Source organism: Anas acuta, chromosome 5 (genome assembly GCF_963932015.1).
Source record: "Anas acuta chromosome 5, bAnaAcu1.1, whole genome shotgun sequence".
In the NCBI taxonomy this organism is placed as follows: Eukaryota; Metazoa; Chordata; class Aves; order Anseriformes; family Anatidae; genus Anas; species Anas acuta.
This window is the reverse complement of record NC_088983.1, coordinates 53,530,285-53,547,691: the sequence shown is the minus strand read 5'-3', so window position 1 is coordinate 53,547,691 and position 17,407 is coordinate 53,530,285. Positions and strand designations below refer to the sequence as shown.

General features: G+C 43.5%; 1 protein-coding gene across 33 annotated transcripts in view; it reads left to right on the top strand.

Annotated features, from left to right (window-relative positions):
- Positions 1 to 17,407, top strand: part of MADD (MAP kinase activating death domain) — a 65,949-nt gene that overhangs the window by 5,416 nt on the left and 43,126 nt on the right. For all 33 annotated transcript variants that reach the window (XR_011097285.1, XM_068684839.1, XM_068684840.1 and 30 more), the window contains exons 2-7: positions 7,379 to 7,568; positions 10,899 to 11,513; positions 14,127 to 14,430; positions 14,778 to 14,909; positions 16,093 to 16,206; positions 16,958 to 17,038. Coding sequence is in view for 32 of the 33 variants with exons in the window: in XM_068684839.1 (XP_068540940.1) it covers positions 7,507 to 7,568; positions 10,899 to 11,513; positions 14,127 to 14,430; positions 14,778 to 14,909; positions 16,093 to 16,206; positions 16,958 to 17,038 (1,308 nt within the window). In the remaining variant the exon portion in view is untranslated. The remainder of the gene's footprint in view (positions 1 to 7,378; positions 7,569 to 10,898; positions 11,514 to 14,126; positions 14,431 to 14,777; positions 14,910 to 16,092; positions 16,207 to 16,957; positions 17,039 to 17,407) is intronic.

Below are 17,407 nucleotides of genomic sequence, written 5' to 3'. Positions count from 1 at the left end.
TATTGTCAGGATCTGGGGGCACCCATCACTTGTGCTGGCACGGCCCATGTCCAGGAAAGAACTGAATTCCCGTGCCTGCTGGTGGTGGCATCGCCAGAGATGTCTCTTGCTCAGAGGGTAGTGTCACAGCTCAAACCCTGCATGCTGGTGTGCTCCTCACTGCTTCTGGCCCCGCAGCTCTGCTGCCTCTTGCAGGAGGCTCTTCTGGGCACTCCCAGCGCTGCTCCCCATGCCTGGGGGAGGCCCCGGGGCAAGACTGAGACTCTGAATAATTTAGCAGTTGCGTCCAGCAGTTTCCTCAATTCAGATGCCGTGTGCTTTGTTGTCTTCTGGTTAATTTTTTATGGCCGTGCGTTTGCAGTGTTGGGATTGTGGAAAAAACCCGCAGGTGGCCGCGTTACGGGAACCGTGGCTGGGTTGTCACATGCTGAGCTGGATGGAGGGGCGAGGGTGAGCGGGGGTCTGCACCCACTTCCAGTGCCCTGAGGAGGTTTCCCAGCTCAAAACTCAAGCTGGAAGCAATTCCAGTTTGGAAAAGGATGAGAATCCCGTAGTGGCTGCAGAAGATGAAGCCAATTTAGTTCAAGGGCATTCTGTAGTTTTGGGTTGGCTTTTTCTTTTTTTTTTTTTTTTTTTTAAGTTCTTGCAAAGTGTACAAGCGGATGCTAGTGGAGACTTGAGGACTGATGAAAGGCCGAAGGTAGAAATAACGGGTGGCTCTCGTATTTTGTGATGGTGCTGTTGTACAGAGGGCTGGCTGGGTTACAAGAGGGTTTTTAAGCCAGAATTTGTGTTCTGCACAAGGATGGTTAGTCGTGATCTGCAGGGTGGGTATGGAAGGGTTGTTTCGGGCAGTAAGGGAGGAGAGGCGAATAGGGTCTGTAACCTAAATTGAAGTGCTTAAAATGAAGACAGGGCTGAGGCTACAGTCAGACATTTCCTTTCTGTTAGCAGCTGGAGAAAAGTAAAAGCATGTGCTTCTCCTGCATTAGTGTATCCCTGATGCCTTTCCCCAGGAGTGCAGTAGAATAAAATGGATCACAGTGTTCGCGTGCCGCTCATCCTCACCTTCTGGTCTCATGGCTAATGCAAGGCCTTGGTCTCGGCTTTTCTTTCTTTCCTTTTTCTTCTTGGAAACAGCAGTTGGACACCTGAGCCCCGTGCTTTTCAAGTAGCTGCCGCTGGGTACAGCTGCGCCTCCAGGACGGGGACCGCTGGGACGGGGACGACTCCTTTGTGTTTTCTGCTGCCTGCCAGTTCCCGTTAGGATTGCCTGATCGTGCCGGCATGTTTTGCACGTCCTTTCTGAACACGAGTAAGGAACTGGTGGCAGCAGCCGTCCGTGGCAGCATCGTGTGCGTACCTAGACGAGAGGATTTAATCAGCCGCGGTAGGGCCTCACGTTAGGTGAGCAGTAACCACTGCTGATGCTCCGTGCTCACGCACACAGAGAACCCGACCGCCTGGGAGGCTCTTAATGCGCTGCAGACACCAGTCTGCCATCCAGCTCAGGGGCCTGCAGCTGCTGGGGCACATCTGAGGGCACCCCAAGGCGGTTCTTGTGCCGCCGGTGGCAGTGGCAGCACTGGGAGCCGTGGCGGTGGAGCGCGGCCGCTGCTCTATAAATAGGGCCAGCAGCCGGGATCTGGGGACTGCAGGCTGGGTTGCTATGGAGATTGATCTGAATCAGATTACCCGTGGCTCTGCTCACAGCCTGTGCATGTGTGGTGTGGCCTCGCGTGTACAGCCGCCGGCTGCTTCGCACAGACATTTGGCCGGAGCAGGGGGAAGCGAGGAGGGAGGCAGCCGGAGGGCCAGCATATGGCAAGGACACCAAAATCTGTTACCATGGCAACTGAGACCCTGAACCAGCCTAGCTTTGGTCTTGTGGTGCTGTGAGAAGGCTCCTGGCTGTGCCGTGTGATGCTTCTGCTTGTGAAGCCGCTCTGGTCACGTTAGGCCTATTTTTGGCTGTGCAAGCCACCTCCATTTTGCTAGAAACCAATGTGCAGGCTGAAGATGTTTGGCTGTGTCAGCAGTGTCAGGCATGTGTGCAGGACGCAGTGAGGTAATATCATCCTTCTGTAGGAGGAAAGCAAGAGGTCTCTGGGTTGCTCACATTCTTCAGAAGGGCTTCTAAGGACATCTTTTTGTACCACCAAAACCTGTTTTCACACTTGATACTATAATTTTCTTTAATCTAGCTTGGCACATCCTGTCTCTCAACCGTTTATATATGTGTGAGAAGTGGAAGCAGTTGGGATTCATCTGCTGTTTTATCTGTAAGAGCTCTTACTAACGCCAGCGATGCCTGTGCCCTGGGGAGGATGCTTTCAGAACCACCCTGCAGTCCCGTTCCCTGCTGGGGTTCTGATACCTGGAACCGCTGCGTTTCATGGAGCCACACCTACATTGTAGGCTACCTATGCTAGATGAGTGTACCGTTGTCTGCTTTAGGTATGTCTGCAATGCTTTGAAAATACCTTTTTTTTTCTCCCCAAGTTGTGTCAGTGCTAGTATCTGTTGGGGAGTCACAGCATTGGCATGCACTGCTTTCTTGGCAAGGTGGATGGTAGCACAGGCGAAGCAGCTGCACCAGTATAGCAAGTCCATCCAGGTCTGACTTCAGAAATTGTTCCATCTTCTGTCAAGCTCTTCCATCAGGCTCGGGAGGAGGGGGTGTTCTCAAGCCACGTGCAATCCTGTCTGTGTTCGTTGTGCTCGTGGAGCCACCATAGTGCCTGGATAGGGGAGAAACAGCACAATGGGCTTCCGAAGGATGGTGCATAGTTTTAAGTATAAAACTACAGCGGTGTTAAGCAGCAAAGGTATAAAATGGCTAATACAAAATGGGGACTGCTTGTCTGCTTCTTTAAAAGCTTAATAGAAGCACAAGTAGGATGTGCTAAAACAGGTCACGGCTGGAAGTAGCTCCCTCAGTGTACTCAAGGTGTGTAACATGAGAAAATGAAACATAAGTCAACCAAAAAGGGGGCATTGAAGCTTCTGGCCATATCTGTGTTTGCTTCAGCTTTCGGTTCAGTTCAATTCATGTGTAATGTCTTGATTTCTCAGTAAACAACTCAGTAAGGTTGGCTATAGATCTGAGCTGAGTACACGCTGTCTTGGCTGAATATAAATAGAAATTCAAGATGTTCCGATGATATTTTAGAACTGAAAATTGTTCCTTCTGGACATGGTTGGAAATCTGGTCCTTTGCAAGATGAGGCTTCAATGAACCAGAATTCATATGGCTTCTGTCCTGTAATTCTTGCTGTCTTCTTCATGAGCTTCCTCCTTTTTCTCTCAGATATCAATGCCCCTCTGTATGCTCTTTATTTATGCATTTACTAAATTGAATTGTCTGACCCCAATTTATATTCTAAGATCCATGTACTTGTAATTGAGTATGTTTCTTGTGTCAGATAAAAGCCGGAGATAAGGGAAGGACAGACCTCATTCTGCTACCATCCTAAACTGGTGAGGAAGCACCAGGCAGGAGGGCTTAGCATCCTGTTGGAAAATAATCTGCTGCTGTCTTTGTATCATCCTTTGGAGCAAATGAGTCCTTTAAATGCATGTTATCATAGAGGTGAGTGTAAGGCTGGTCTGTTAGAGCTGGAGTTCAAGTTATCTCTGACTTAATGACTTTGTTCCTCTAGCTGTGCATCTAGAAAGAAAAGAGGTTTCAGCAATGGCTGGAGACTCCGAGGTGTGGATGAGATGGGCGCCGCACCGTTCATGTCTCCCGGGGGACTAATGCTGGGGTATCGGTCTGACGCGGATGCCTCTAAACTGATAAGGAGGCTTCTGCAGTTCTGTCCTGTTACTATATCCGTCCTGTGGTGTGGTGCTTTCCCTGCTGTGTTCACAGAGATTTTTATTTCTGGGAGGACTTCAGCTTGCAGGATACCACACAGCTTGTCCTGTAGAAGTTCTACCACAACCGAAACGTGGGTGGTTGGGGAATTTTGAAGAGTAGTGTAGCACCAGTAATAGAAGTGTTGTTTTGAACACTTTTTGTCTCAGTTAGTGGAAAACCATGGGTTTTCCATGAGCAGTGCTGGCTCTGGCCTGTGTCTTTATGTCTGGGCTACTGTGTCAGTTTGTACCACCTCATGAGGGTTGCTGATAGCTGCTGTGGTGTGTGGGTAGTGCTCATTCTCACCAACCTGTTCACCGTCCCTCTGAGTGCTTGCTTAAACAGTGCTGATCTCTGAAACACGATGTGTTCATGCAGTATGCATCTGTGGTGGCCTTCGCTTCTTCTTTCCCCTTCCTTGAGTCGCAGTTACAGGCAGTTTCTTCTCAAATTCTGCTTGACAGTGCAGCCTTCAAAGGGCAGCATCCAAGATGTTCGTACAAAGAGAACACGCTGCAGAAGACAAGTTCAGAAAAAGCAAGCTAGAGTTCAAGGAGCTTGAGAGGGAGAGCAGGCCATCGATGTCAAAACCTGTACCAAGATACTACCAAGATACTCTCAGTTCAGACATATATCCTCAGGTCCCAGTGGTAACATGAAGTAACATGAAGAAATGAGAGAAGCAACTGAGATCTTCCTCCATCTTTGGTCTCGTTCAGTTCTAATGTACTCGGTTTGTAAAAGCTAGAGGAAGGATGATAGCAAATTCCTGAGGAAGAAGCTACTTCACCTCCTCGTTGCCTGCAGAGAAGTGAGCTCAGTAGTAGTTCGTGATCCCTGAGCTACTCGCTCCTACCTCTTCCTTGTGCCTTCACGAGCACTTGTGTGGCCGCTTGGTGAATCTAGTTACAGAAATAACCCAGTAAAAACTAAAGTGGCATGGGAAAGGAAGAAGAAAGAAAGAAGGGTGTTAATTTTAGTCCTTATCAGTTCCCTGATCTGCTTCATCATGTCACTGCACGAGCTCTTGTACCAGCACAAAGCGCGTCTTGAAAGCGAGCTCTGGGCAGCTGCAAGGAGCGAGGCAGGACTGTGGAGCCTGTTTGTGTTGGCTCCTGCAAGTTAACCCTGGTGTCCAGTGGCAACCAGGAGCAGGAAGGTGAGTTCCAGCAAATGCTGATCTAATGCTCTTTAGTTGTTATCACCCTTCTAAATACTAAATCTGCGAAGAAGAGATTGAATAGAGGAAGGCAAAAAATACCTAAACTTCATTCTGATTCTTCTAGCTCTTGCTCCAATTCACCAAAACTTCATCTTCCAGACGAGATATCCTCTTTGTGCTCGTATGAATTGCAATCATAAGAAATGTTTTCCAGGCTACGCAAATGAAGAAAAAACACAGGATATGGACAGGTCACTGAGGGGTGAGCTAAAGTTCTGTTCTTCTGTTCTTGTAGCCTCTCACTTAGTCTGTTGTCATTCAAAACTGAAGGCAAAATAACCATATGATCATCCCGATTTCATCTTGTTCCTCTCAAGTTTGTGTACAGCAAGATACTCACAGTGGGTGTTGGATCAAGAGCTGTCGCAGGACAAATTCTGCAAGGCTTTCAGTGATACCATTAAAATGAATAAACAGGAGCTTTGCTTCCTGTGCCTGTTGTTCAGAGAAGATAATTTATAAAAAATATTGCAGAAGGTGTTTCATATCGCTGTCATTTACAGACCTTACCCCAACTGTAATTTAGGATCTACTGAAACCCAACCATGAAGTCTTAAAAAATATTTGGGAGTGGAGGGGATGTGTAAGATTCCTTTTAATTTTTTTTTACTCTATAATTAATGCTTTCTAGTATGCATTTCATTTTCAGGAAATCTTACCCGTTCGTAGACTTTTTGTGTTATTCTTAATGCTATTTGGACGGATAATGAATGAACTTCCCCAACTGTGCATGAAATACGAAGGGCTGGAAAAAAAGCTGATGTGTTGCTAGGCTTTGAATGAGGTTATGAGATACTGATGGTTACAGTGCCTTTACCTAGCTTTTGGTTGTGAAGTAATGTGAGAAACATTTAGAAAATTACCTCATTTTACTCAGGTTTTCAGCTTGTTAGTAAATTTGTTTTACTTTTATATGAATAAAATCTAAATGTTATGTTGCAGACCTGAAAGGTTTTAGTACAGTCATAATTCTCTGTATTCTGTGTTAGCTCTAGGAGGTAAAGATAAATCAAAATAGAAACCTCGTTATCAATACACACCAGAAGACAATCTGTTTGTTCTTTTTAAACATAAAATAGCTTTATTAATGCTTTTAGTGGGCTGCTCAGTTAACTTGTAGTACAGTTTGAGCATCTGTACAAGATGAGATGTACAAGATCAAGGAAATGGAATAAAGTCAGTGAAAAAAACTTCAGTATGATTTACAAGGAGTGCTTCTGCTCTTGCAAGCTGCAGCATGCAGGTCTGTATCATCACAGGAAAAAGTGGTGGGATCGCGGTCGTTTGGGGCCGTGGATGTCATTGGGTTTGGGATGGTGAGGTGCAGTACATCTAGCTGGGCTTCTCTTGATATTACCCCTTCTTTAGCTATGTTGCTTACCAGACACCTTAAGTTCAGGTGGCAGTTTTTGCTTCAATTGTGTTTAGCTGCCATTTCAAGGCTACTTTCCCAAGCACATGGGAATCCCAGGGTTTTGCCTAGACAACAGTGTTGCCTCAAACCATTTCATGAATAGCTCTTTGCCAGTGACAGGCTTCTTTGCTTGTCTGCGGTCATTCTTGTGATCCTCTTGTTTATTGTGTGGTTCATCTTGCTTTGCTTTTGTGGCTACATGTAAACAGTTCCTGTATTACTATTATTTATTAATAATAATAAAGCAACAAAACCACCCTGGGTTCCTTTTTATATTTTTGCTTTCCATCACACCTGAGAGGAAAAGCCTCATTCAGTCCTTACTGTGTTTCTGCATGTGGTGGACGCTCTGGATAGTGCCTTTTCTTGATCATCTTGCTCTAACTACGGTCTCACTTTCTGCTGCCTCTGTGTCCTCTGGAAAGCACCTCCTACTTCCACCTTAAGCAAAGTATCATCTGGTGCTGAGAATAACACTCTGTTTACTCTTTATTTCCTGTCTTCCCATTAGCAACTCGTGCTGTAATTGAGCTTCCCTCCGTAAACTGCAGCTTGTTGCTATGCTGAGAGCCAGGCCTTGGTAGAGATTTCTCCCAGCGCGTTAAGGAGAGCTGCTCATTCTGATGTCTGTGCAGGTTCAGAAAGGATGCACCAGCTTGGGGTTAGGACTTTCTGAGCCTATGCATTATTAATATGAGCAATTCAAAACAGGCGAAGTGGAAGTAAATCTCATTTTGTGTATTTATACTCGTGAAGAGAGGGAGGTCTGGGGATGTCTGTAGCTACCCAGAACACAGGCTTTGGGGGAATGCAATTAATACATATGTGTAAGTGGTATTCCTGATTGTGCCTTTGACACTTGTGCTTTTCTTGATCGTAGGTTGAACGGGCCAGACATTTCCAAGCGAATCGCTCCCCGGGGCACTTGGTCACAGCTGACTGGACAACCGACTGCTGAATCCATGAACAGGAACTCACTGAGATGACATAGGGAGGGGGTCAAGGACAATGGTGCAGAAAAAGAAAAGCTGCCCTCGGTTACTTGACTACCTTGTTATCATTGGAGCCAGGTAAGGGAGAAGATTCTCAGCTGTGCTTTTCTGCAGGCAGTAGAGGTGGTGGGGTGGGGGGCAGCACGACAAATAGCCAGGCATCTAGTGATGAGGCCATGCTTTGTGCTGAAGAATTGTTGACTGGAATGTGTGCAAAAAGGGGGCATGTACTTGCCTAGGCCACTTTCTGAAAGATACTGCTGCAGTCAGAGGTTTTTTATTCATGGTCTTTAGACCTTTACAAGGGTCTGCAAAGGGTGACTAAGAGTAGCCGGTTTATGTATGACTGATAGCTTGTGAGTCTGTACAACTTTGCTTCCACTGACATCAGGACAGGGTGATTCACAAACAGAAAACACTGAAAGCCACACGGAAATAAAATGCTGGTTGGGTTTACTTCTTTAGCTTTTGGACTGTAGTCTGTAAACACAGTTTAAAAATGAGTCTGAAACTTACCTTACTTGGCCACATTTCCTTCTAATACTCATTTGTCCTATTAGGAACTATATGAATCCTTTTAATATTTTATTGCTTTTTTTTTTTGTCTTAGTCATCAATAAATAACACTTTATGCTTGTCTACTTAAACAGGACACATGTCAACCCCACATTTCATATACCCTATATCTAATACACAGATGCTCAGCAAATGTTCTTTTTCTCTGTTCAGAGCTTATGTGGTAACTTTCTGCCAGTTTCTTTAATGGTGTGTTCTGAAATGTTTGTACTTTCGTTTCTAAATATCAGCATTTTATGTGCATCAGCCTGTTGCTTTACCTCCTACTTTCTTTTCAAAATGCTTTGGGTGCAATATTGAAATAGGCTAAGTGGAGGAAATGAAGTAATTTCCTAAGTAATAACTGTTTTATTATTGTGTTTTCTGGACAGAATAATTCAATAGTTTAATTATTTCTATTGTCTGTAGAAAAATAACCATGATTTTTCTGTGAGAGGTGGAACATAACTAGGTGAAGAAGAGGGAAGAAATGTTAACTGCCTCCTCCAGTGATGCTCACAGTGTCTGATGTCCTCACTTAAGGACTTGCTAGCATCAATTCTGTTTTTTGCTAGGCAACAATAGCTACATTGCTACTGCTTAGAGGTCTGTTGTCTTATTAGGCACTTCAACAAGTGTCTCTGGTAAGAGATGCAGTTGACTGAAGTAACTTCCACTGCCGGTTCCTTAGGAGCTCTGTGTGGCTTTACCATCCCATCTCATTATCCAGAGCACACAAGTGGCAATGTCTTCTGGAAGTACTCCTTTTTATTAGAGAGAACTCTTCTAAGTGTCTGAGAAGACTCTGTCTTTCTGTCTGTAGCTCATAGTATTGCAAAAACATGACCTTAGGATATATTAACTGGTACTTTGTTGGTGACTTTTTATAACCATTTATTTCCAAGTAGACTTTTTAAACAGTACCAATATTATTTGACATTTTTCTTAACAGATGATGCATTAGTGGATACTGATACATAAAAGATTTTAGGGCTCTTATTTTCTTACAATATTTCAGTACTTAACCGTTCAGGCAGTATAGATTTTGTTACCAATTTAGGTCTTACTAAAGCATGTTTATTTTTAGTTTAATAAAGTTTTTTGTTTGGAAGAACTATGTTCAGCAGAACTATTTATGCCATTGATTTTCTTTTGTAAATTAAAAACATTCTGTTGCTATTTGTCTGTTTTTTGTTTGTTTGGTTGGTTTGTTTTGGTGGTGCTTTTTTTATTTTTGTGCTTGTTTTGGTTTTAAATCCAGCACTTCTTAGATAAGAGATGAATAAGTTTCATCTCTATTTTGAAATGGGCAAATCTAAAGTATTAAGGTGAGAAAATGTCTCGCATGAGGTCTCTCAAGAGAGTGATGGTAGAGCCAGGGCTCCTGCATCCCATTTAGTATTGTGCTTACTAAATCCTAATTACTGTAGAAAATGGCAAGAGGACAGACTTTATAGCAAAGGGGTCAAGCCAGAGAGAGATTGTTTTGGGAATATTTTTCTTCCCTTGCTTTCTGGTTTTCACAATATTATTTCTCTGGCAGTTATTTGGGTAACTTTCATGGGAAAGTGGTGGTAGGAAAATTAGTTAATGCCTTGAAACAAGCTGTTCCTTCGGTGAGGAATCAGGTATAGATACTGTTGCTTGTGTTTGTGTTCCATTAGTGATTTGCTGTACAAAGATTGGTGAGACACGGTCTTAAGTAGGCTTGCATACGACTACCCAGCTTTTGTAGTAGCTTACACTCTAAATCCAACTAAAAAAAATAAAAACCAAACACACACACACACGTTTGTTAAAACCTTTTAATGAGAATTTTACAGGATGAGGTTTTGCGTTCATGGAACTTGTCAAAAACTCTGTTGCTAACTGAATGGAAGCCAATGTTACTTAGGGTTAATAAAATCAACAACAGGTTGTAATGTGCTTCACCAAATAAACTAACATCTTTTTTTGTATTACTTGGATCACTTGGTCAGTTGACTGTTGATCTGACTAAAGGCAGCTTTATTTTTGCTGTTTTTGTTTGCTTTCATCCTCTTCCCACACTCATCCAGGAAAAGTATTACCATTCTTGTTTTTTCCTCTACTTTTCAGCCTGTGGTTACAATGCATTTCTGCTGGACTTGTTAAAACTTATTATATGTTATACATCATTTCACAGTATTGTTAGCTGTGTTACGCTTCTGTCACAGCTGCTTCCTGCTTGGCAAAATCGTGGTGTTGCTTTCAAGACTGACATAATGTTTTAACCTATATCACGGTCCCCCTTTATTTGCCTTGGCAGGATATTATAATTTATTATTTTTGTAGAAACCTCTCTAGGAACAGTCCAAATGTTGTCAGTATGTCTTCATTTTAGGTCTACATAAATTCCATGGACATGCAATAGGTGCACAAGGCCCTGGTAGAGGGCTTTCTCTTAACTTTTTCATTTTGTTCATCTGCTGAGCAGTGTCTTTCCTACCCGAGTATTCCCCAGAGACCCATGCAGTTAAACTCATTTTGGAAATCAAAGTCAGGGAAACATAGCAATATGTTATTCCCCTGGGGATATCATGCTCTTGAAACTCGTTTTCTGAGTCAAATTTGAATAGAGGGGCTCCTTGTTGGGCCTTGGTAATGACGGTGTAGACTTTTATTTAAGCTTTCTGCAGTTCTTGGGCTTGTGCTAGTGACTGAGAACTGTGGCTAGTGATTGAGGTGCTGCTCTTCCCCTGGGTATTAGGGTTGAGGAGAACCAAAGATGAAGCTGAACTTGCAGACCCCTGACATGTCATTAGGGAGATACCAAAGATTTTAGCAGCATTAATCAAGTAAACGTGTTTTGTTTTTTTTTGTTTGTTTTTGTAGGCAGCCAAGCAGTGATAGTGTTGCTCAGACTCCTGAGCTGCTCCGACGTTATCCTCTAGAAGACCACGTGGACTTTCCTCTGCCGCCCGACGTTGTGTTCTTTTGCCAGCCAGAAGGATGCCTGAGTGTGCGGCAGAAACGCATGAGCTTCCGTGATGACACTTCTTTCGTCTTCACCCTCACAGACAAGGATACAGGAGTCATTCGCTATGGAATCTGTGTCAACTTCTACCGCTCCTTCCAGAAGCGAGTACCTAAGGAGAAGGGAGAAGGCACGGGAGGACACCGAGCTCGGGAGGGACAGAAAACCACCAAATCTGGGGATGTGTCTGCACCCCCAGAGGATGCGGGCACCGAGAGTTCAGAGAGCGGTTCTTCGCTGCAGGTTCCAAGTACAGAGTCTACCCCAGATGTGAATCGATCACCACGCAGCAAGCGGCTGGCCAAAGGCAGCCATCGCTCTCGGAACAGCACCCTGACTTCTCTGTGCATCCTTAGTCACTATCCCTTCTTTTCCACCTTCCGTGAATGTTTGTACACCCTCAAGAGACTCGTGGACTGCTGTAGTGAAAGATTGTTGGGCAAGAAGTTGGGGATTCCTCGTGGAGTGCAGAGGTATGTTGAGGGGGGAGAAAAATTTTTCCTCCCACTGCTTTTTTTTTTTTTTTTTTTTCCAATTGGCAAACTGTCATGGCAAATGGTCTCCATAGGTGTAGCTGCAGAAACTGGTGGCTGATCTTTCTGCTGTTTTAACCCAGACTCACACTAGGAAAAGGAAATTATTGTGATGATTTGTGTAAAACTTCTCTATCTGGTTCTGTCTCCTGGTATGATTTTAATTTTTGATATGCCTGTGGAGGCACTGCTAACAACTGACTGAACGTGATCTTTGTGAAGCTGAGCACTGATGCTGCGATTGTTGCTTTGGTGCATAAGCTCCGTGGCAGTGCGTGTCAGGGCTGGTGGTTCTCTGGCAAATTAGAAGCAGTTGAGAAATGGCAGGGAGAATTTCAACTTGGGGCCAGAGGGAAATGATGAAAGTATTTTTCATAAGCTCATTAAACACAATCTGAACTTCAGCGTGGGAGAGAGAAGACTAGAGCAGCAGGAATGGCTCAAGGAGATCAAAGTACGAGGTCTGAAGAGGAGAGAGAGGAGAGGTAGGAAACAAAGGAGCTGACTATGAAGCAAATGGGAATGGAGGTTTGCAACAGCAAATTAAATAGGATCTTGGTATCTTTTTTATGTAATATGGTAATCTTACATATCTGCTATTACAATGCTGGGTATGTAACAAAAGCTGTTGCACTGTAGGGTACAGAAGGACCAAGGTCTTTATGTGTATCAGTTATGGATGTATGTTTGTTTATTGTGCCCGATGCCTACATGCCAGGAAGATTTTTTTCCCTTTCCAATACATGAACTAGTAAGAGCAAATATAAAATGAATCTCTGGAGAAAGAGGGGATTACCTTACTGTTAGGAGGGATTGAGCTGTGAGATAGCTCATAATGTGAGTTTGTGGCTTGGTACGCTCCAGCTTAAACTTCTCAAAAGCAAAAATTGACAGGACATCTGACACTTGCATCTTTGTATGCTTTTTATGAAAGAGGAAGTCTGCCCCTGTTCAGAGAGTGGTGACCTACTTGGTGGGTTCCTGCCCCAGAACAGCTCTAGGAGATTGTGCTGGGCTCCTGTCAATTCCTGCATTAACAGATTTATCACCTGAATCCACTGCTGGTGAGGAAAAAATGTTTCTCTCAGAACAAAAATTATTTTTTTAATGGAAGTATGCTTTAAGGAAGCTTATTTCATCACTTGCTTTAGTCTGATCATTTCCGAGGCAGAAAAGAGCTAAATTTCATGACTTTGTTCAACTCTGTGAACTCAGCTGAATTTTGAAAGGAGAGCTGATGTATTCCAGTGTTTGAGTGGCATGTAGTATTTTAAAAATGTGCTGTTGTTGACCGTAATTCTTAGAGCTAAGAGGAGAAGAGCTGAGTGACAGATGAGGAAGGCAAGAGGAGGAGGCCAAGCATCCATCAGGGGGACGAGTAAAGCTGCTGGTTTGAATTACCGTGTGGTTTGCAAGCTGTGACCTGGAAAAGTAAAGTGGTTTTGAAGTGGTGGCAGAATAAAAATGCCAGCTTACAGCTTGTGAAAGGTTGAGTGTGCCTGTTAACAACTTAATGTCCTGTGCGTTACAAGTGGCTGAGGGAGGAGCAGAGGATGCGAAGCATCACAGTTTCTGAGAGGTATATCAGTCAGCGTAATCTCAAATTGCTCTTGTTTTGACCCCTCCAAAATTATGTAATTTTTGTTCTTTAAGAGGTCTCCAGTGTCATCCTTTTTTTTTTTTTAAATTGAGCTATTTGAGCTCTAATTTGAGCTATACCATTCTAACAGATCTATTACAGTAACCAAAAATACTTATCAAGCTGAAATTTGTGCCTAGTGGCTATAACAGGTTCACAGGAATCAAATGGGCTATCCACTTTGCTTCCCTTGTCTGATCCAGTTTCAAGTTTTGAAGCACTGAAGGCTTGAGCAATGCTGCCTTTGAGCTAGAAGTTTGCAGTTTGCTAGCTTAATGCATAGAAAAATGCCTACTTGTTTTGCTAAGGTACCTATCTGCTTCCCAGACAGCTTTTAGAAATTTATGTTCTCATTTGAAATGGAACCACTTCTGCTGTGGGTCGTTCAGCTTGTCAGGATGATAAAATGCAATTTAAGAGAGGATGTAAAAATATTTAATGATGCCAAAACACCTACGAGATCTCGGTGTGGCATATTTTTATTATCTCAAGTTAGTATTTCATATTCTTGAAAAAGTCTGTAGAACTGCTAGACGCAATCCTACAGTCAGCTGGGCTGGACAAGATGTGAGAGTATCCCAGTTTCAGGCTGAATTTCAAGCACCAGGGCAATGCAGGATGTGTCTTCAGAGATCTGGACCTTACCAGATCATTTAAACGAATGCATGACCTCTCGGACCAACGTGATATACCTGTGTTGACTTCTGCTTCAGAAAGATCTATTATTCCCCCCAGTTGTTGTTTCAGTAAGGTTAAACCCCTGTCTTCCCTTCCCTTGAGCGGCCAAACGTGTTAGCTGCACCTTTTATTTCTTGGTGACTATTCCCTTTCCCTCAAAGAGCCATGCAACCCTGAAGAGAAACGGCTGTCAAATGAAGCTGTGGAGTGTTAATCTTCTTGTTCCCCATGTGCAGGGACACAATGTGGCGGATTTTCACAGGCTCGCTCCTTGTGGAGGAGAAGTCCAGCGCATTGCTGCACGACTTGCGTGAGATTGAGGCCTGGATATACAGGCTGCTGCGTTCGCCGATGCCCGTCGCTGGTCAGAAGCGGGTGGATGTGGAAGTCTTGCCGCATGAGTTGCAGCCAGCTTTGACTTTTGCTCTTCCTGATCCATCCCGCTTCACCTTGGTGGATTTTCCATTGCATCTGCCTTTGGAGTTGCTGGGAGTGGATGCCTGTCTGCAGGTGCTGACCTGCATCCTTCTGGAGCACAAGGTAGGAAGGGAAGAGTTGGTCTTTGGACCAACTTAGAGCTTAGGAAGCTCTGCCTTCTCCACAGCCAGGGTAGGCTGGGTGTGTGGAACGGCCGTCTGCTGCATTCTTTGGGATCAGTTTGTCTGGAGGCGGGAAGGAATAGCTCCTTCTGACGGTCCTGTTTTGAAAGGTTTTGATCTTGTTGTAAAAAGCACCTGAAGTTTGCTTTCAGACAGATGAGTTGAAGGGTCATCCAGTTCACAGCTGTTAAAACAGAGTCCTGCAGGCTGTGATATTTGTATGGCTCTGGGGGGAGTACCAGAAGAGAAGGGTTGCTGCAGTGCTAATGGGAGTTCCTGTGGTTGCAGGTTGTATTGCAGTCCCGAGATTATAATGCTCTCTCCATGTCTGTGATGGCCTTTGTGGCTATGATCTACCCCTTAGAGTACATGTTTCCAGTGATCCCTCTGCTTCCCACCTGCATGGCCTCTGCAGAACAGGTACGTATTTTGCCTTCATTAGTCTTTTGCAAAGGATGTTTCTGTGATGTCTGAAACATACAGAAGCAGCCCTTGTTTCCTTCCTCACGCTTTCTCAGGGGCTGTAACACTGCCTTGCAAAGGATGTTTTTTGAGCACCACTGACTAAATTGTAGGTAACACCTTTTATGTAGAACATTCTCAAAGCCTGCATAGTGAATAATGCGATTCAAAGCGGTACCTTACAAGCAATGGACTGAAAGGCCACGCATCTACAATATTACAGCAAGAATTTACTTTTCCCCTCCTTGCCCTCCCGAGTATTAAGGTTTGTTGGGGAGGGTCCATAGTAGTTAAGGAATCTTGAGGGCTATTGATTCAGAGTTTAGAAACTACTGCCTGCAGTTTATTTTCCTCAGAAGTATGAAATGTCAAGTTACTTCATTTGGAAGCCTGGGTTTCATAACAGTCAGCTCTGCAGGAGCTCATTATTTTGCTTGGAAAGATAGAATTGAGGCCATATTATTAATTCAGTGCTATCCTGCAAATGATGCTGCAGGTTTGTTTTTCCCCTTGCAGGTAACCAGGTGTTCTAGATTTAAAGGATAACTTTGCCTCACAAACAGCGGATCTCAAGCTGCTACGTGGCTTATTGATTTAAACCTTTTCCCTCTGCTGATGCTCAGAAACAACAAGAATTTCTTGTTGGATGCTTTTTACACAAACATGTGGAAAACCTATTTCTTAGGCTTCCTAGAGATGGTAAAACCCTTTAAGCCTAATGACATCTTCTCAACAGCACGGTCTTGGTTTGAGCCGAGGGTGTATTTACTTGCTGCTTTCTGCTTCTCCAGTTAAGCTTTTACTCTGAACATCTTTTTTTCTTGGTCCGTGACATAGCAAGCTATTAGTTGAGCCATTTTTTTTTTCCTTAGAGCCATGCAGCAGTATAAAAGTACATCCCTGGCAGAAAAAAGCTCTGATTTTCTTCTTGATGAGAACTGAAGCTCTTGGAGCAGGATTGGTTTTGTTCGTTTGTTTGTTTTGAAATGCTTCTGTTGTGTGGAGTTAGTGACTTATTTATCAAAGCCTTGCGTATTTTCTCTTCTGATGTAAACCTACTGTATTGTTATTTATTAAAAAACAAAAAGATGGTGATAACAAATTCAGATCTTGTCCTTTTTAAGATGTCTGTCTCTCTCAGTTGCTTCTAGCCCCTACACCTTACATCATTGGTGTTCCAGCAAGTTTCTTCCTTTACAAATTGGATTTTAAAATGCCTGATGATGTATGGCTTATTGACCTGGATACCAATAAGGTAAGTGATGCCCATAAGGACTTTTGGCTTTGTTTCCAGGGAACTGTGCACTTTCATCAATGTGCACACTGAGAATTTAAGAATGTCTATGCTTATAGGCATATAAGCAGGGGCTCAGTCTGCCCCTGCTACTATTGTCCTAAATTTCAGGATTCTGTTTCCTTGTCTCAAAGTCCCCATTTCTTTTATTTATAAGGCATTCTTTTTCAGTTAATCCGTCTGGCTGTTTTATAGGAAGATAAATCCTCAATAAATGATAAAGCTGTCTCACTGGGTAACTTGACCCTGTCTGCTATAGCCCTAGGTAAGAATCTAGGTCTGATAAGAGCCTTCCAGCAGCACTGGTTGTCACAATTCAAATGGGGCCACATATCTTGCTTTCTACTGTGGCATGAACAAGGCTATTTCAAGGGAAATGTGTTTAATATCTTACACTTAATGGAAATCCTGAAGGATGGGTATAGGTTCATTCAAACTTTCCTTTTTTTGTGGTTTATGACAGAGTAAATCCTCTCTTGTTTGTGAAATCCTCTCCTGTGTAAATACTATTTACACAGTCATAAAGAAGTGAAAATCAAAGTATTGATTGAGGTTGGTTTTGTGTTTTTCTTTTTTTTTTTTTTTTTTTTTAAATTTGATATTATGACTTTTATCCAGTCTCAGGAGCAGTGGAGATGTGATGTAGGGGATTCTGGTTTTGAAATGGCTACAGCTGGGTAACTTTTAGTTTGTTGCTTGTGCTTTATTCCAGGTGATTGTTCCTACAAATGCAGAATCTTTGCCAGCACTACCAGAACCAGAAGCATCAGAGCTGAAAAAGCATCTGAAACAGGTAATAAGCATTTTGGGAGAAGGACTCAGGTTCGGTAGAGCTTAGCAGATGTAGTCTTGCACAGCTCTTTTGCTGTGCTGGACAAGAATGCAGTCAGCAAATGTAAAGCAAAAGGTGTTAAAAGCAGGTGTGTATCCTGGCACGTCAGATGGATGTGAATAAGATACGAGGATGCTAGAGTAAGCTTGTTCAAGAAGGTGCCCCTTGGCCAGTCATGGCAAGGTCTGCTCTGGATGTGGAGGTGGGCTAATCAATGGGGGAAGAAGTTACTGGGATGTTTTCTTTTGAGCCCCCCGAGCACCTCTGTGATTTTCTAACATTGCCTTCCTCTGACAACCGTAAATCTGAGACTTTTATCTCATTTGAGAT